The sequence below is a fragment of the Lutra lutra genome, chromosome 5 (assembly GCF_902655055.1).
Source record: "Lutra lutra chromosome 5, mLutLut1.2, whole genome shotgun sequence".
In the NCBI taxonomy this organism is placed as follows: domain Eukaryota; kingdom Metazoa; phylum Chordata; class Mammalia; order Carnivora; family Mustelidae; genus Lutra; species Lutra lutra.
In genome coordinates, this window is record NC_062282.1 from 31,365,284 (window position 1) to 31,386,382 (window position 21,099).

At 33.8% G+C, this 21,099-nt stretch overlaps 1 protein-coding gene across 9 annotated transcripts in view; it reads right to left on the reverse strand.

Moving 5' to 3' along the window:
* Positions 1–21,099, reverse strand: part of RICTOR (RPTOR independent companion of MTOR complex 2) — a 141,424-nt gene that overhangs the window by 51,476 nt on the left and 68,849 nt on the right. For all 9 annotated transcript variants that reach the window (XM_047731256.1, XM_047731250.1, XM_047731251.1 and 6 more), the window contains 5 exons: positions 16,321–16,384; positions 12,410–12,536; positions 9,269–9,438; positions 3,921–3,988; positions 462–529 (listed from right to left, as the gene is read on the reverse strand). In XM_047731256.1, coding sequence (XP_047587212.1) covers positions 462–529; positions 3,921–3,988; positions 9,269–9,438; positions 12,410–12,536; positions 16,321–16,384 — 497 coding nt within the window. The remainder of the gene's footprint in view (positions 1–461; positions 530–3,920; positions 3,989–9,268; positions 9,439–12,409; positions 12,537–16,320; positions 16,385–21,099) is intronic.

Consider the following 21,099-nt stretch of genomic DNA (forward strand, 5'->3'; position numbering starts at 1 on the left):
TGGAAATCTAAGTAACATTTACAATTAGATACCATGACACATCCCCTAGTATGGCTAAAATGTAAGACAATGTGAAATGCTGGAAAGGATGCAAGCAACTGGAACTTGTACATGCTGATGATAGGAGTATAAAATAGTTTAAGTATTTTGAGAAAAAGTCTGGCAGTTTCTTATAAAACTAAACATATATCCATCCACCTTGTGACTCAGCAATTCCATTTAGGTATTTACCTAAGGCAAGTGGAAAGCTCATGTCCACAACAAGACTTTTTAATCAACCGGGTAATCATTAGCACACAGACTTACAAATAGTCAATTTTAGTAATTTTGTACAAATCCCTCTCTAATAATAACATACAAAGTTAAGACCAGGTTAACATCTAAATTAGATGCTGCAATAGTAATTTAACATTTGAAAAAATGAATCAAGTTTTTCTTATTAAGCAGCACAAGTAACTTACCTGCCCATGACCGGAATGTTGCTATGATTCCCATTTTACTGGCTAGAAACCTCGCTTCTCTGTCTTCTCTGAGAGGAGGTGGGTGCAGGGCGCAAAAAATTAAATGTTAAAATAAAAAGTGAGATTTCCCTCTACTATATCAGGAAAAAAAACTATCATTAGTTAACATTTAAATATTTACACAGGATATAAAACATGTTTTTTAAAAAAAAAGGTCAGATCTAATTCAAAGAAAATTACCCAATTATATATTGACCCTCACCCCAATTTAAAACTCCCAACATAGTTTAAAGTAAGTTATAAATTCCACTTTTCAATTTGGTTCTACTTTTCCTGCTCTTCCTGAAAATTATTCTTAGATACCTCATTAATACCTCTAATTGAGCACTACAGACAGCACCACCCTATTTAATAAGCATCCCTGTCAAAAGGCTACCCCTTAGCAAAGAAAATTACCTCTTACTTTTACCACATGTTTTCTTTTTTTAAAAGTTTGTTTGTTATTTAAGTACATATATGTATGTATGTAATCTCTACACCCAATGTAGGGCTCGAACTCATGACCTCAAGATCAAAAGTCACATTCTCTTCTCACTAAGCCAACCAGATGCCCTACCACATGTATTCTCTTCACTTGAAAATTCTTGCCCCAAACTTATTTCAGCATTTCTTTACTTTTCTTTTTTTATTTTAGCATTTCTAACATGCAAGCTCAATAACCCATATACTCACTGATATGAAATAACTAGATATTATTAATATCACAGCTATTTTCTTCTAATTGAGTATTCAAGTATCATACTGTTTTCTTATGCAATAGTTTTTGACCATTAATCAAGCAACAGAACTATTATATTCATTAAATATTTTCCACATATGACTTATGGCCGTTTTCAATACTTAATAGCAATCTTCCACTATTTATGCCATGTCAACCACCTCTATTTTCCCAACTGTCTGTGGGTTTTTTTGTGCTTTTTGTCTTCCCTAATAAGGTCTTTAACAGTTTTGAGAATACAGAAATCTGAGAACTGGGAAAGAAAAAATAGAGGGGTTGGATTTTAAAAAAAAAATCAAGTTAAAGAACAGTGAGCAGTCTGCGAAAGAGAAATGAAACACTTAAAAAAGATATACAAACGAGCCACACTAAGCTCTGCAGCATCAAATACATGAGAATGTAACAGAAACTAAAATGAGAAGATAGGGTGGTGGAAGAAATGAGAATTGGACAATTGTGGGATAAAGTTTTCACAGCTCCTTCTTGTAAAGATGTTAGTGACAGGGGCACCTGGGTGGCTCAGATGGTTGGGCATCTGCCTTCGTTCGGTTTGAATCATAATCTCCAGGTCTTGGGATAGAGCCCCATGTAGGGCTCCCAGCTCAGTGGGGAGTCTGCTTCTCCCTCTCCCTCCGCCTTTCCCCCAGCTTGTACTCTCTCAAATAAATGAATACATCTTAAAAAAAAATGTTAGTGACAGGAGTGCCTGGGTGACTGTCAATTAAGCATCCAACTCTTGATTTAGGCTCAGGTCATGATCTAGGGTCATGAGATGGAGCTCCGCATCAGGATTCAGGTTGAGCAAGCGAGAAGCCTGCTTAAGATTCTCAGTCTTTCTCTTTCCTTCTGCCCCTCCCACCTGCTCACACTTGCTCTCTCGTCAAAAGAAAAGAAAATGTTAATGACATACCTACAGTGACTGCCTAGTAATCCATCTCTAACCTACTCAATAAATTTGTAATATTAAAAAAAAAAAAAAAATCACTCCATTTTCCCTTGTTCCCTGGCCATAATGTACCAATGCTCCAGAAACCACCCATAGTCCAGGAACTAAATCAAAGTAAAGCACAGAACCAAACAGGTAAGAAAGGAATTTGGTAGAATGTACCTTATCCCTCCAACTCTAAAAACAGCCAGGCTCATCTCTCACTCATCCCAGTAGGCAGAATTCTAAAAATGTCTACCATGCCCTCAAGATTCCACACCCTATCCCTGGATCCTGTGAATATGGTATCATTGCTATGACTGTGACTAATTTAACCTTAAACAGCCTGGCAGATCTTAAAAGACAGGGAGATAATCTGGTAGGCTTGATCTAACTGGAGCTTTCACTAGCTAATGGCAGAAGAGAAAGAGAGATTCAAAGCAAAGGATTCCAGGAATTTCTGCTCTGTTTGAAGACAGAGGGAGCCAAGTGGAAGGAACAAGGGTGGCCTCTGGAAACTGAGAGTAGGCCCCAGCTGACAGCAAGGAAACAGAGATCTCCGTTTTACAGTAGCAAGGAAGTAAATTCTGCCAACAACGTGAATGAGCTTGGAAATGGATTTTTCATCAGAACTTCCAGATAAAAGCTATGCCAGCTCTTATCTGACTGACCTCTTCTGACCTACTGAACTGTGAGCTAATAAATTGATTTATTTAAGCTGCTACATTCATAGTAATTTGTCAGTTAACAGTGGAAAGTGCATTTCTGCCATCAATAAGGAGAATATCAAATGTCATCAGGAAAAGCCAAGAAAGGAGCCTAAGAATCCCAATTCACAACTCAGCAGGAGGAAGATTTGAGAAGTCTTAAACAGAGAACATCTATTTTGATTTCTTAGCTCAGCCAATATTTCTTTCAGCCATGAAATATTAGGGTGTGATCAGTCCATAGTTATAGAAGTAATTAAAGACATAAAACCACTCACTATCTTCCATAAAAATGAAAAACAATGAAAAATGAAAAACAATAAAAATATCCCGTTTCACAATATTCTAAAACTTAAGAATTTTAAGTTATATTCTATCTATTAAATAAGTGCTTATGTCTGTCATTCAATAATCCTACTAGAAAAACACTTCATAGCACATTTATTATCATCGCACCATCTGCAAAATCTTTACAGATATGTTAATACACTGATCACTAAATCAATTTATAGTTATCCCAAAATACCTCACAAACATGGGCTTTTCTCTCCAAAATGATGTTGAAAATTACCCTACCTCATTCCTAGAAAACAACCTTTACTTTATCTCCTTTCACTTTCCCATTAACCTTACTTTCAAAATTCTACAGAGTATCTTTATCTTTCTGCTCAGTCCGTTTGTTAAGGCGGCTCTTCATTCTATTCCCTGTTGTTTCATTCTCTTAAGTCTCCCAATATAATTATGCTAAAAATACGTACAATAGAAAAATAATTAAAGATCTAGGTTTTTATTGCAATCTATCTTACATTATTTTAAATAAGAAATTCGGAGTCTTTAAATTTCTCATAACTGTTTAATTTTTTAAACCTCAGCTAATTATGAGAACCACAACATAAATTTCCTATTAGTGAAAATTTACTTAAACTCTCATTGAGGAAATTTACTTAAACTCTCATTGCTCTAACTCTACATGCAATCAGACAAACCTAAAAGCTTTAACAGCAACGTACACACTACCTTATAAATTACTAGAAACAAATGGTACTTACTTGAGTTGTCCTTCAGCTGTATCTGGACTGTGTCTGTAGTGAAAATCAGTATAGGGTGCTAAAATTCGCTAATTAAAAAAAAAGGAGAAAAAGAAGAAAAAATTTAGTGTTTATTATAAAACACATCCTTCCTGTAACAAGCTAAAATTAATTTCACTTCTCTGTATCTTTATTGGGTATGCTGTTTGAGAAACTTGATTCTTCAAACTCATCATCAAGGAATGTATGCGTGATCTGTAATTTTATTTTAAGATTTTATTTATCTGACAGAGCAAGAAAGCATGAGCAGGGGGAAGAGCAATGGGAGATGGAGAAGCAGGCTCCCTTCAGGGAGCCAGATGTGGCCTCAATCCCAGGACCCTGGGATCATGGCCTGAGCAGAAGGCAGACTAGACTGAGCCACCTAGGTGCCCAATTTGAGTATTTTTAATGTACCAATTAAATTATGGATGCACAACCCATGAATCTAAGGTTTGGTGTATTTTCTCAAACTAAGTCCATCCCTCTAACTAGCACCAGATGAAGAAGACATTAGAATCCTTAAAGCCTCCTTATTCCTAAATTCAGTCACCACCTAACCCAAAATTATTATCCTGACTTTTAAAACCATGACTTAGTTTTGCTTATTTTTGAACATTATTAAGTGGTCTATTACACCCTCTTTTGGGTACTAGTATAAAAAATCCAAGTTATTTGGTGTATTATCCTTGTATTTAACAATCTTGCTAAAGTCACTTATTTTAAACTTTTAACCACTATATCTCATTTATCAACTCTCTCACCATGCCTACTGCATTATTGTGGTCTAACTTTTAATGTTAAATATAACTTAAAATACATAAGGCATTATTAAAATTGCTTTCGACAATCAGTATTCTTTTATATTTAGTCATATATATGCCTTTTCTGTCACTACTCTTTTCTTCCTAAATTTCTTCGTTTATCTTAGATCATTTTCCCCTTGAGGACTCCCTCTACTCTTTTATTCTTTGTGTATGTCATTTTTTTTTTTAAAATCTATTTATTTGTTTGACAGAGAGAGAGAGAGATCACAAGTAGGCAGAGAGGCAGGCAGAGAGAGAGGAGGAAGCAGGCTCCCCGCCGAGCAGAGAGCCTGATGCGGGGCTTGATCCCAGGACCCTGAGACCATGACCTGAGCCGAAGGCAGAGGCTTTAACCCACTAAGCCACCCAGGTGCCCCGTGTGTGTCATATTTTAAGCAACAATAAATATTTATTATCTCATATGGTTCCTGGGAGACAGCCGTCTATGACAGGCTTAGCTATGCAGTTACGGTTTGGGGCCCTCATTAAGATTGCAGTCAAAATACTGGTCAGGCTACAGTCACCTGAAGCCTTGACTGGAGCTGGAGGACCTGTTTCAAGAGGGCTCATGCACAATGTGCTAATTGACAGCGACAGAGAATCTAAGAAAGAGTAGTGTTTCTTTACATTCTATTTGGTCTTCTCTTTTTTATTTTTAGTCTCAAAAAATCTTTTATTTTGCCTTTGTTTTTGAAAGACATTTTCTTTGGGTTAGGCTGGCATATTCTCCTTTCGGTGCTCTAAAGATGCCATTTTACTGTCTTCTAGTTTTTAAGAGTTCTGTTGGGAATCAGCTATCAGACATGTTCCTTTGAAAGCAATATGTTTTTGTTTTTTTTTTTCTCCCCCTTAAGCTGTTTTCAAGATTTTTATTTATCTTGGTTTTCAACAATCTTACCATGATGTGCCTACATGTTTTCTTTGTATTATCTTATTCGGAGTTTTGTGAGCTTTGTGAGCATAAAGTTTCATCAGTTTCAGAAACAAAAGTCCTGGCCATTGTCTCTTTGGATATTTGCTTCTGCCCATTTTCTCTTCTCCAAAGACAAAATTATATCTTATCCCTTCTGTGTGTGCTATTCATTTCTTTCTTTTTCCTCTCTGTGCTTTACCCTGGATATTTTTATTGACTTTTCCTCTAGTTTACTAATATCTTCTTGTCCAAAATGCATTTTTCATTGAGTTCAGAATTTCAAGTATTTTTCAGTACTACAACTTCCACTGAAATCATTTATGTATTTCTATTATCTGTTCAAATTCACCATTATTTCATCATTTTCTTCCTTTTTTCTTAATTTTCCTGAACAAATTACACATGGTTGTTTTATTTATTTATTTTTAAGACTGCTTAAGTCTTAAAAAGTGAGAGTGAGCACGGAATGGGAGAAGCAGAGAGAGTGAGATAGTCTTAAGCAGACGCTGTGCTGTGAGGCTGGATCTCACAACCCTGAGATCATGACATGAGCCGAAACCAAGAGTCGGACCCTTAACCAACTGTCACCCAGGCATTCTGGGTGTTGTTTAAAATAACATCCATGGTTGTTTTAAACTCTTTCCCTCTAACTGCGCTATCTGGATCACCTGTGGGTATGGTTCTGTAGAATGTTTCTCTTTTGGGTGTTTAGTCAAATGGTCATATCTTTTTGCATGACATTCAATCAAATTAGTAAGTGAATGTCAGATACTGTGAATATTCCAAATGATGTTACCTCCATCAGAAATGGTTTATCCTTTCCTCTGTTAGGTAGAGTAAGGTGGGGGGCTGATCACCTTATCTTTATCACCAACTGTGTTAAAATTGAGACTACACTGTAATTTTGAGAAGACTGAGGATACCTTTGGTTTTCCCTCGTTCCTCAAGTATGGTCTTCCAGGATTTTCAATAGAGAACTTAGCAAATATTTTTCTCCTTAGCAATAGAGACTGGGAATCTTTTCTACGTATTTTTTAAGTTTTGAACTTAAATCTTTAGCTACCCATCCAGAAAAGCATCTGTAGATCTTCAGGGCAACTCAAAGAATCTTCCCTCTCACAAATTCCACTTTCTGGCTCTTATTGCTTTCATAGCTCTATGCTGCTTTAAATATATGACTTTCATAATTATTCCAGTTTTTTTTTTTTTTTAATTTGACAGAGAGAGAGAGAGATCACAAGCAGTCAGAGAGGCAGGCAGAGAGAGAGAGGGGAGGAAGCAGGCTCCCCGCGGAGCAGAGAGCCCGACGTGGGGCTCGATCCCAGGACCCTGGGATCATGACCTGAGCCGAAGGCAGAGGCTTTAACCTACTGAGCCACCCAGGCGCCCCAATTACTCCAGTTTTGTAGTTTCCATAGCAGATGCTATGAGTGATCGAATTTATTCTACTCTGAAGTGTAACTTTAAAAGATAAAGTTTTTAAAAATTACTATAAAAAATTACAATTGATTTACAACCCTTATAGACTGTCTATATTATATACATTATATACATTATATTAAATCCACACATTTTTCTGTCTGAGGTCAAAACATATCACAGATAGCAGAAATTAAAGCGAGAATAAATTTAAAAAGGGATTTTTAAGAGGAAGACAGACCTGAGCCTAACAACAGAGACAGCAGCACTGAAAATAGTTCCTTTGTATGGAGAAATGGAAATCAAAGTATCAATTTAGAATCAAATTTTGTAAAATATAATTATTAAAAATGAGGATAATATTCTCTTAGTGACTATAAAATGAAGATTATGATATTAAAGTGGATGATGAAGAATGATATGTACGGTAAACAGTATTTGTTGAATATTTACTATGTGCTAGGTACTGAAGTACAAAGATCAGAATTTTATGCAGATTAGAATTAATATATGTAAAGTGCCTGGAAATACTAACTCATTATAAGCATTACATGAGTGTTAGCTGGTGTTATTACAACTATTATTATGACAGTATTTATTGTTCACAATAATTCTTTAAAATGAAAACCATGACCTTCCTTTTACCTAAGAAAAAAATGGGTCCAAGAGAGGCTCATAACTTGTCCAAGTCGTAAAGCTAGTAGATTACAGGAGCAAAAAAATCAAAACCAGATCTGTATAGTCCAAAGTCTATGCTCTAAATCACTATGCTATTTTGGGGAAATCTTGTTAGAGGAGTAAAGAACAAACATTTGTGGTTTTAAAGAAATAGATACATAAGCAAAGACACTCCTGTACTTAAATGTCTACCATATTCTTTTGAGTTTTTTTTTTTTAATAAAGGCTTGGCTAATTTGTTTTATAATTACATAGGAATAAAAAAACAGGCCTTTATTATAATCATCTCACCAATCCTAAAATAATAGTTCTACCTGATTAAAAAAAATTCAGGCTAAACATACTATAAAACATCAAAAATGCTAGTTTATTCCCAATGGACTCCCATGAATAATGAATGTATTTGAAATCACTTATTGAGAAGAAAATTTTACTTATTAGTTAATGATAAAAGCTGTCACTTTTATAATCTCAAATACTTCTACTGGCCTTAATAAAACCAGAACTGTAAGACTGAAGACAAATTCCATATAATGATTTAGAAAAACATGCTAGAGAACAATTTATCTTTTATACTTTGCATAATTTCATACCCAAATATAAACAAGTCCTTAGTTTAATCTTACTCTGAATGGTATCTACAATGGACAACAATGTAGTGCATTCACACAGATAAACTGTAAGATCAGTTTGCAGTAATTCTGTTCTAACCTCCACTACACACTTTATTATAAAAAAGAGTACAAAGCAGTCTTATTATTTTAGACTAACTGCAAAAAAACACTGAAATACTAAAAAAATTCAATTGCACTATATTTTAAAAAGAAAAGATACGTATTCTTTTTCTTTCAAGTATATATGGTCATTAGTTGCTAACAAGTACCTCTAAGTTCAGAGAATTTTAGCATGGGTTAATAAATAAATAGTGTATAATTAGCAGGAGCTATTCACATAGTTAACATACTAAAGTTCTTAAAAAGAATCGGTTCTCGGGGGACGCCTGGGTGGCTCAGTTGGTTGGACAACTGCCTTCAGCTCAGGTCATGATCCCGGAGTCCCGGGATGGAGTCCCACATTGGGCTCCCAGCTCCATGGGGAGTCTGCTTCTCCCTCTGACCTTCTCCTCGCTCATGCTCTCTCTCACTGTCTCTCTCTCAAATAAATAAATAAAATCTTAAAAAAAAAAAAAAAGAAAGAAAAAGAAACGGTTCTCTTAAATAAGCAGGTAAATGTATATGCAACTTTACTTGTGCTATAATTGGCTTAATAAAGTTTTCACAGATAATAAAAAAATAAACTTCACTTTATATATTGATGAAATATTCTTGAGAATAGTATTTCCAAATCAGTCCCAATGGAATGAACTATAAAATACTGCTGAGGAAAAGTCAGTCTTAATTTATGTTTGGTAATTAACTTTGTGCTGCATCTATTAACTTTAAAATTTCAAAGCAAGAGTAGGTATGTATTTAAAGTCATACTGTAAAACTAGAAAAGGATATTAAAGTTCCTACCTCCAACTCTACATCAGCTCGCACATATTGTCGGGTCTTTGGATGATTAAGGAGGTGCAAAATTGTAGTAATTAGGGCCTCATTTATTCGACTTAATTGACAGTCGATCACATTTTTCAGGATGGTGTTCAGTCCACCTCGAAGGGCCACCACCTCTGGATTCTGAAGTGCTAAAATAAAAAAGAAAAACTTAATAAAGTATGTAGTGGATATATAAATAAAAAGTAATCAGAAATCTGGAATTTTATGGTGAAACAACTTCCTTTCTGACTTGAAAAACTTTCTCGTCAAAGACATTTAAAACATGAATAAATGTATCTAATAAGAGTCACTGAATATACTCTTCCCAAAACCCTGATTTTTTTTTAATGTCTCTGAATTGCTTTTTTATATTCTTTGTCCATATTTTACTGGAATGGTTTTTCTTTCCTATCAACTGCAAGAAGTTGTTCATTTAATGGGAATATGTTAGCTTTTCATCTATTTCAAATCTTTCATCTGCTTTGCAATTTAACTTTGGATTTTAATCTTAGATTTTAAACTCAGAAACTCCTCCCTTACTTCAAAGATCAGGCCTTTTCTGATCATGCCCACACATACATCTATGTGTTTTAAATGAGTTCATGATTAACATTCCAGCTTTCAATCTCAGGAAACTGAGCTTTGCTTAAGACTGATAAACTCAATCTTTTTCCAAACGTTTAATCAATTATCCTAGCATGCTTTACAAACTGATTTTTATTCTTCTGATATACTAATTCCCTATATACCATAGTCTGTAACTCAATTTCTTTTCATTTTTCTCTCTTAATCACCTAGCTTAATAAGTTTTTATTAAAAAAACACACACACAAAAAAAAACCCTTTCCCTTCCCTTCATTATTGTTTCTCAAAAATGTTCTCATGGTTGGATATCTCATGTTTATTCTAGCCTTATTTTAGAATTAGGCTGCTTCTATTTTTTTTTCTACATTGAGGTATGTATAATCACATAGAGTAAAATTCACAGATTTTAACAGAACAGTTCAATAAATTTTGAAATTTTATATTCTTATAACCAATATCCAATCAAGATACAGAAATTTCATCATCCTAGAAAGTTCCCTCATACCACTTTTCAATTAGTATCCCCTCTACTACACAACCAATGTTCTCATTTCTACATTATTAAGAATTAACTTGACAAATTCAAATGTAAAAAGTATCCCCCCAAACACAGGCACAAGTCATACATTTCTTACTAAGTTTTGTGATACATAGTTTCCTTTTCTACTCTGGAAATAGTATTTTTTTCTAATATATTTACTAATTTTATCATAAAACACAAAATAAATCTATCTGTATTTTCACATTTCTACTGTCTTGAATTAGTTAAGTTCTGTTTTTCAGCTGATTCAGAGTTTTCTAGATACATCATCTACAATATGTAAACGTCCTTTATTATTTTAATTTACTAACCTGATGAAAGTTTTTAGCAATACTAATTTAATTAGGAATTAAAAGTTTATAGTACTTACAGAGATCTACCATTAAGAATAATACAGTACTGATCTGAAATATTCTAGAATGTTAACAAAAAAGGTTTTAATTATTTTGTATATGTGTATAGGTGTGGGTATATGTATATATGTACATATATGTATATGTATATGCACATAAAATGATAGTTTCATTAAAAAATTGGTAGGTTTCCATATTTTAATACTTTCAGTTAGCTTACATTATATAAGAACTCTGTTCCTTGGAACAATTTTTTAAAGACAAAACTATCTGAATAAGTCTTTTTGAAGGCAATTATTTCATCAAGTACTTCCATGGTTTTTATCTTATTATGTTTTCTACTTCTTGAGTTAACTGGAAATAAAATTTCCTCCAAAAACCCATTCATTTCAGCAAGATTTTCAAATATTTATAAAAATTATTTCATAATTTTAAAAAATTCCTATTTCTTTCTTCCTCATTTGTATATTTATCCTGTGTTTCTCTGACTTCCCTGTTTTTCAAACATTAGTGCATCTTTGGGTACCCATGTATGTTTCTCTTCAACTAACAGATTATTTTAAATTGTCAATCTTGTTCTCTAATTAGGACTCTTAATTTCATTGTTGCTTTCCTCCTGCTTACCTTAAAGCTGATTTTCTTTCCTTTTTTTTACTTCTTGGGCTCATGCACTTATTTTCATTGCTTTTTGCTTAGTTATAAAAGCGTTTTATGTAAGTTAACTCTGAATACAGCTTTCCAAGCATCGCATATACTGACATGTCAAATTTTTATTATTTTCAAAATGTCCTTGATTAACTTTCTGACTTTAGTAAGTCTTTAAATAAGTATATACTGTGAATGGAAGTTTTAAATCTTCAATAATAGGGTTTGATTCTCTTAAATTTAGTTTATGATTTTGTTAATAACTTTATTATACCAAGAGTGAATGTAACCTACATGAGCTCTACTTTTGGTGGGAAAAATCATCTCTTATCATTTAAAAGTGTATTTTTTTGGTTTTAAGTGAGGTTGAACTTTTTAAATATGTTGATTAGTCATGTTTCTTCGAGAATTATTTATTTTTCTTACTGATCTGCATGTAAATAAGTTACTCACCTATCATGTTTGTAACATTTATTTTTTGTTTGCTCCAGCACTGAGCGTTTTTTTGTTGGTTTGTTTCCTTTTAACAAAATCTATAGCTGCTGAAATCTGTTTATTTCTTTTGATAACTCAAGACTCCTTTTCTTTACAATCATCAGTTAAATGCTCATCCATTTTTCTGTTTTTCCCCACGTCACTCTTTGTTTTGCATTTAGATTTTTTTTAATGTATAATAGATTGTTTTTTAACCCACATCAAAATATAGTGTGGTTAACTAATGTCTGAGAAGCAATTTTATTCTCAACACTGGAATCTGGACAATTCTTATATTCCTATGAACTAAATTTTTCATATCTTTGTAGCAATAACTAAGAATTCAAGTATGAAAGGCATTTTAAAATGTCATATCTTATATTCTTATATTTGTTCTAAAACACTTTATTTTTATTACTTGGGAGAAAATTCTGACCCAGTTCACATTAAAAAATGTTACATTCTTATATATATATATATTCCTAAAATGCTTCATTTTCATGACTTGAAGAGAATTCTGACCTAGTTCACAGATAATAGCAATGCATGCTCGGACCATTCTGTCTCTTTCTTGAAGTCCGTCATTTCCAACTGCTATTAATGAGTTGGCCACAGAGCTAGGAAACAAGGAAGCATTCACAGTAATCATCTGTAACAGGGAGGAATCAGAAAAAGAAGTTATTTACTTCATAACACATGTTTAAACCCTATTCTGTTCAGAGCGAGGTGTTTATAACCACAGAACATTTATAAGATCCAGACATCAGTTTTAATCTTCTTCATAAGAACATTTCTAAGGGTTACTAATTGATGCAATAAATGTTAATAATTATAATTATGGGAAAATGTTGGCTATTTTCCCCTAATAATTCAGACTATAATCAATTAAATGACAATATTTAACGTTTCTGAGATTCTAAGTTCTCTCAAATAGGAACTATATTTAATACAACTTTACAGTACCTAGACACAGGAAGTCAGTGGTAACAACAGCTGTTAACACACTACTGTACTACTCCATTCCTATGTCTTCCCCATATATAGCCACCAAGTCCTGTCCTACCAATTTATTCACTATCCATATTCTCTCTCCCATCAAACTCTAATTTGGGCCCTCATTCTTCCTCACTTGTTGCTATGCCAAAAGGTAAAATTAGTAATCCATAATCTATGTTTAATATTTCAAAAAGCATGATGCAAATAGTATGTTTCTGGTGACAAAACTTTGGATAAATCTTACTTTAAATGAAAAGTTTAATTGGCAATAATATATTTATAACAGTGAAAATAGATAACATTATCTTCAGTTTGGAAATTAGAAAGAAAACAAATTATGTAGTTAATGACTGTTTAATAAACGAAGCCTGGTAGGTGAACAATTTCCAAAATAATAGGTCTCTGAGTAGGGATAATTGATCTGTATTAGATGTTATTGGATTTATAAACCTATGTATCAAGGGCAAGTAATTCCCTAAATGAATCCCTTCAACTGTAAAAAAATATGTGCTATGTTAATCTCTTACTATATGAATAAAGAAACAATATAGAAGGAAAATTGATGGCTTAAATTAGGCAGGCAGTGAATAGAATTTCAAGGGGATAAAGAGTAGTAACAGCTGAAAAGTGGGAAAATTATACAGAAGAAGAGAAAGACAAAAACCAGGAGAGATTCTCTGGACTGGAGAGAAAGGGAAAAAAAAAAAAAAAAAATCGAAGACACTGAAAATGAGCATGGAAACAAAAAATCTTCCAAATGAATTAGACAAGTGAAGATAGGTGAAAAAGGAAGAAAAACCCATGAATATTCCTTAATTATTCATGGAAAAGTTATCCTAAAGCAACAAATGTTTCTACCTTTTCTTTAAAATAAAGAAGATTAATATTTACATAGAAAATTTTAAAACTTTTTAAATGCATACAAAAAAACCATCGTGACCTAGCCATTATAACATTAACATTAATTTCTACTAGCTCTTGCCAAGATGTTGCTGAAAAAAAGAAATATGTGCTTTGGTTGTTAAAAAAATACTACTGAGGAGCGTCTGGGTGGTTCAGTCATTAAGCATCTCTGCCTTTGGCTCAGGTCATGATCCCAGGGTCCTGAGATCGAGTGCCCCATAGGGCTCCCTGCTCACTCTGGACCCTGCTTCTCCCTCTCACACTCCCCCTGCTTGTGTTTCCTCTCTCGCTGTCTCTCTCTGTAAATAAATAAATAAAATCTTTTAAAAAAAATACTACAAAAATTACAGTTCCTCTAACCAATAGAGGTCACTATTCATTCAGCAAGTATGCTTCCTCTTAATTCTATCTTCTTTTAGCTAAACCAAGGAGGAACCCTGCACCACAATTCTTCCTCTGAGTCTACATCCTACCATCAGGTATAAGCAATTTTCCTGCCTTTGGATTCACAAATGTTATCTGCCTCAAATTACTCTGTGTTTTAGAAGATAACAGAAGAAAATAATATTTTTGCAATAGCATTATTAAATTGTTAAGGGTCTATTTACTTCTACTGGGCTGTTTACAAACTAAATTGTAATGTGCCAAAACATTTTATAAGGGGTGCCTGGGTGGCTCAGTGGGTTAAGCCTCTGCCTTCAGCTCAGGTCATGATCTCAGGGTCCTGGGATCAAACCCCCCTTCGGGCTCTCTGCTCAGCAGGGAGCCTGCTTCCCCCTCCCTCTCTGCCTGCCTCTCTGCCAACTTGTGATCTCTCTATGTCAAATAAATAAATAAAATCTTAGAAACAAAAAATTTGAGGAGTGAAATCATAGCCTCAATATGACACTTTACCCACTGACAGAAATACTGTAATCTATTTTCAATATTACTCTTATTAGAATTGTAAATTTCTTTTAAGCCATTCATCCATTTACCTCTTCCTTACTATGCTCATCTGTGGGTATTACTACTAACCCCAAGCTGGACATTGAAATAAACGGGAAAAAGAGGAGATCTAGTTAATGTACAAATTCAACACTCTACCATTCTGAAGTATGCACTGAATTCAAAGGGGAGTAAAGAGAAGGGTTAAAAATTTTATTTTTTTAAATAATTTTAAAAATTTTTGATGTTTTTACATTAAAGCAACCATATACTGGATAAGTCTCATAAATGTTTAGGATGAAACAGGATACTTAGGATGAAACATGAAAAAATTCATACATAACCGTCCTTACCAAGTTAACTGTTAGTTCAGTATTTTGCCATGAGGGTATCAATTAACAACAAAAAATTCCTTGAAAACCTCTCAATAGAAGCATTATGGGTTATCCTTACCATGCTCTAATGCAGAATTTAGATTCTGACCTATCCTGTAAAATGGTCTGAACTGCTTATTGAAACTGCTATGGACTCTACCTAAATTTGACCCCAAAACCAGCTTGTAACGCTCTGTGACATTCTTTTAATGGTATTAACTCCATGCATACAAGTAAGAGAAAAGTAGAGCGGGAAACAAGTAATCCTCTTTCTCCAATACTACATCAAAAAAGCAGTAATTTCATTTACGTGTCTACGAAGGAAGAAATACAGTAGTTCTTCCCCACTATCTTATCCACGCGGGATATGTTTCAAGACCCCCAAGTGGATATTGAAACCACAGACAGTACTGAACTCTATATACAAACTATACTAAAAGTCTACCGTTGACTGAAAGCCTTACTGATAACATAAACAGTTAACACATATTCTGTATGTTTTATAGACTATGTTCTTACAATAAAGGAAGCTAAAGAAAATGTTAAGAAAATCATAAGAGATAATACATTTACAGTTCTATATTTATAGAAAAAATTTACATAAGTAGACCCATGAAGTTCAAAAGTCAAGTATACTATTTTTTTTACTGTACATACATATCTACAATAAGTTTAACTCATAAATTAGGCACAGCAAGAGATTAGTAACAATAACAATAAAACAGAACTGTAATATACTATAATAAAATTTCTATGAATAGGGTCTCTCTCTCTCAAAATAGCTTATTGTACTGTATTCACCCTTCTTGTGGTGATGTGAGATGATAAAATTCCTATGTGATGAGATGAGTGAGGTGAAGATATAAGTATTGTGACGTAACATTAGTCTACTACAGACCTTCTAACCATATGGCAGAAGGAAAACCACAGTTGACCTAAGGTAACTGAAACTCCAGATAACGGGTAGGGGGATGGGGTGGGGGAACAACTCTATTCCTTACAGTGAATATTTTATTAAAAAATATTGTCCTAGCTGTACCCAATCACACAGAATAATTACACAAAATATTTATGCTTAACTCTAACAGGCCTATTCACCTTATATAATTTTAACAAAAATGTTTAATGTTTAATTTTAATACAAAGATTTCACAAAATAGTCTAAATCTAAAAATGTAAAATACTTAACGTAAACACCAAAAATCTGCCTTCTCTCTCAGACATAGAGCATACCTTTCTGACTAATCGAAGTGCTTGGGTCCTCTCTACCTCGTTGCTCTGCTGTATGTCAATGCACCTAAATAATACACAAAATATTTAATTATTGATAAAAATCTTATTAAACAATTTTTTATAATACCACCAGATCAGACCCATCTTCATAATGTTAATATGGTATTTTAAAATTTTAACATGATTTTAAAACTTGCAGACATTTATTTTCTTAACTTACATTCAGTTCTCTTATGATAAATATTTGTTATAATAAGGCATTTCAAAATTATTTCATTTAAAACTCCAGAAAAGACTATAGTAAATAATTTACAGATTTATATACATCAAAAATAGAGAAACAATAAACATACATATAAAGTATCAGAAATCTACTGAAAAAAACAATTCACCTATTTTTGATAAAAATTCATAATTTTATAAAAATTGTGAAGAAAAAAATTTCCACCTTGTTTTAGTTGAAATGTGATTTTTTAGGGGCATATGGGTGTATCTGTCGGATGAACAACTGACTTTTGATCTCAGCTCAGGTCTTGATCTCAGGGTTGTGAATTTAAGCCGTGATGGGCTCCACACTGAGCGTAGAGCCATTTTTTTTAAAAAAAAGTGATTTTAACCAGGACCTACATTTTATATATTATGTTAAAAGTCATATATAGTAGCCACAATAATTCTATTTTACCAAATATAATTTTATAAATGCACTTCAAAAATTAGTGATCAATCACATATCACTTAACTAACACTTCTCTGTAAAATTTATTAAATTACTCAATTTTTAAGAGTTTTTGGTTTATGTAGCCAAATAATTTTTTACTTATGGTAGTTCACTATTCTAATCAATACATATAGTTTGCTTCTCAAAGAAGAATTTCTTCTATCTGAATGCAATAAAATCTAACAACAATTTTATAAAGAAATAACAGAATTTAATTTGTGGCCACAACAGAGAGGCTGGATCAGACCATCCCTCTAGCCAAAGACAACTGTAAAGGGTAAACAAAATACTTGTAAAAACTGTTAAAAGGGCAATGGATCCCTGGAAAGACATGCACAAGCTCCACATCCAACCAGGCTTTGTCCCTAGGGGCACCTGTCAATCCCGTTTTAGAGGAATAGAGTCTTGGCAGAAAGCAAAAATCTTTCTAGACTGGAAAGACAGAATGAACTTTAATGCAGCCAATGTGGCCATGACTGGACGGAAAAAAAATCCCAAAGAAAAGAAAACATAGGAAAGTGAATGCAAATCTTCATGCAATCTCCTCTCCAAGGCACTTGCAAATCTCTATGCTGTGCAAAACAGAGATGTGGAGAATGTGGAACCCTCCTACACTGTTGGTAGGAATGTGAGCTCATGCAGCCACTCTGGGAAACAGTACAGAGGTTCCTCAAAAAGTTGAAAATAGAACTGCCCTACGACCCAGTAACTGTACTACTGGGTATTTACCCAAAGATACAACTGTAGTAATCTGATGTGGCACATGCACCCAAATGTTTATAGCAGCAATGTCCACAATACTCAAACTATGGAAAGAGCCTAGATGTCCATCAACAGATGAGTAGACAAAGAAGATGTGGTGTGTACACACACGTATACACACACATAAACACACACACACACACACACACACACACACACACACACACAGGAATACTATGCAGCCATCAAAAAAAAAAAGAAATCTTGCCATTAGTAATGATGTGGACGGAACTATTATGCTAACCGAAATAAGTTAATCAGAGAAAGACAATTATCATATGATCTCACTGATATGAGGAATCTGAGAAACAAGACAGAGGATCATAGGGGGAAAGGAGGGAAAAATGAAACAAGATGAAATCAGTGAGGGAGATATAATCTCAGGAAATAAACTGAGGGTTGCTGGAGGGGAGAAGGGTGGGAAGGATGGGGTAGCTGGGTGATGTGGGAGGGTATGTGCTATGGTGAAAAATAAATAATAAATAATAAATAAATAAAGTATCAAGATGGGTGGAAAAAAACAAAAACAAAAAGAAATCCAAGGAACCAAACAAAAAGCTACTCCTAGGAAGTTAAGGAAGTAAGCAGAAATTTGAGCAGGTACATAACACTCCAGATAGATATTTTAGCTTAAGGCTGGTCAAGGTGAAGAGGTTCTGTTCAACATCACCAATTGTCATTTGAGGTCCCAAACAGCCATTCCTTAGATCAAAGAGAAAGCTAAAACTAAACAAAATCAGTTATAAGCCAACATTATAAAATAAAGCTTAACTCTCTTAAGAGGAAAACAGCATGATCCAGAGTAAAATATTCTGAATATGCAAAGTTCACATCCAATCCTGTAATAACATGAGGTATGCTTTAAAATAAAGGGCCAAGTCATCAAAAGAAATGAAATCTTGCCATTTGCAATGACATGGATGGAACTAGAGGGTATTATGCTTAGCGAAATAAGTCAATCGGAGAAAGACAATTATCATATGATCTCCCTGATATGAGGAAGTGGAGATGCAATGTGGGGAGTTTGGGGGGTAGGAAAAGAAAAAATGAAAGAAGATGGGATCGGGAGGGAGACAAACCATAAAAGACTCAATCTCAAAAAACAGACTAAGGGCTGCTGGGGGGTGGGGGGGACCGGAGAGGGTGGTGCGGCTATGGACATTGGGGAGGGTATGTGCTATGATGAGTGCTGTGAAATGTGTAAACCTGGTGATTCACAGACCTGTACCCCTGGGGATAAAAATACATTATATGTTTATTTTTAAAAATTAATTAATTAATTAAAAAAAATAATAAAGGGCCAAGTAACTAAAAACCAAGAAAAGAGAACAGCAACAGAAATAGAACACAGGTGAGTAACATATTGGTGTTGTCCTAAGAAGGCTATAAATCACTATGAGAAATATGATCAAGTAAATAGAAGGAAACATGGAAAAAGAAAGCAGCGACCTGGAATCTTTAAAATAAGAGTAAAACAAACGATAGAAATAGAGTAACTGAAATTAAAACTTGAAGAGATTTAATAGCAGGATGGAGGAAAAAACAGGTGAGTAGAAAGTAAACACACTGAAGCCAAAAATTAACAATAAAAACTGAAAATAACATCAGAGACATGTGAGACAGTGAACAGATTCAATACTATATAACTGGAGTATGAGAGGATGAGAGAAGAATGAATGACTAAAACAGAAGAAAACCTTTAAAGTAGCCAGAAGAAGCAGTAAGAAGAGACTACTGCTGTTCACCAGGTTAAAAAAACAAAACAACAACAAAAAAAACCCCAGAAGATACTAACTTATATAAAGCATAAAAAATAGGAACCAATCATAAAAATAGCTTTCAAATATCAAGGTAAAATAGAGGCATTTACAGACCAAAAAAAAAAAAGTGAAAGAATTTATCTTGAGTAGACCTGCACTAAAAGGAACAGTAAAGGAATTTATCAAACAGAAAGTGATATAAGATGAATGAAAATGTACAAAGGCCAGAAGGAAGGATACTGGAATGCGTAAATAATATAGATAAATGTCTAAAGTTCCAGTTTAGGGACACCTCAACAGGTTTAAGTGTCCAACTCTTGGTTTCAGCTCAGGTCATGATCTCATGGGTTGTGAGATGGAGCCCTGCACTGGGCTCCACATTCAGCAGGGAGCCTGCTTAAAATTCTCTCCCTCTGCCCCTCCCCCCATGCTCTCTCTCTCTCAAATAAATAATCTTTAAAAATATGTATCAATAGGGGCGCCTGGGTGGCTCACTTGGTTAAGAAACTGCCTTTGGCTAGGGTCGTGATCCCAGGGTCCTAGGATGGAGCCCTGTATCAGGTTCCCTGCTCAGCAGGAGGCCTCTGTCTCCCACTCTCACTCCCCCTGCTTGTGTTGTTCCCTCTGTCACCGTCTGTCAAATAAATAAATAAAATCTTAAAAAATATATATATGTATGTATCAATAGTTCCAGTTTAAAACAACAACAAAACTATCTTGTAGGGTTATAAATATATGTAGAAATAAAAGCAACAGCAATAATATAAAAAGCAGAAGGAAGATGATATAAACTGTAAGAGGTTTCCTGCACTGTTCTGGTTGTAATAAAATACTAAACCTTAATATCAACTGCGAAAAGAAGAAAATATTTTATAACCAAGGTATTAATAGAGGAGGAAAAGAAAATCTTGACAATTCCAAAAGAAACAGAAAAGGAGAAACATAAGGACAAAGAACAGATGTGACAAATCTCAAGACAGCAAATAAACTCAAGTATATGAGAAAATTAACAAGATGAAAAAACTCATAAACATACATAAAATTACAGTGCATAAAGCCCACAGAACATACATATAAAAATCCACTAGACACAGTCTAAATATTCCAATTAGAAGACAAATTAGATAGTCAAACTAGATTTAAAAATGAACAAAAAAAAAATCTATATGATGTTTATAGGCCAGAAACTTAAACGTAAGGACATAAATAATAAAAAGTAAAAGGATGGTAAAAGATATATCTTGCAAGCCCTAAATCAAAGTAAGTATAGCCATTTTAATATAACATGCATACTCAGAAGTATTACCAGGAATAAAAAGGGACATTTCATAACTATAAAAAGATTAGTCCAATGTAAAGGTTTAACAATTATAAATATGAATGTAGTAACATAGCTTCAAAATGACTAACAAAAGGAGAAAATCTGAATAGGACTGTATCTGCTGAAGAAACGGAATCCATAATCTTAAAACTTCCTTAAAAAGGGAGGCCTGGGTGGCTGGATAGGTTTAATCGGCTGCCTTGGGCTCAGGTCATTAT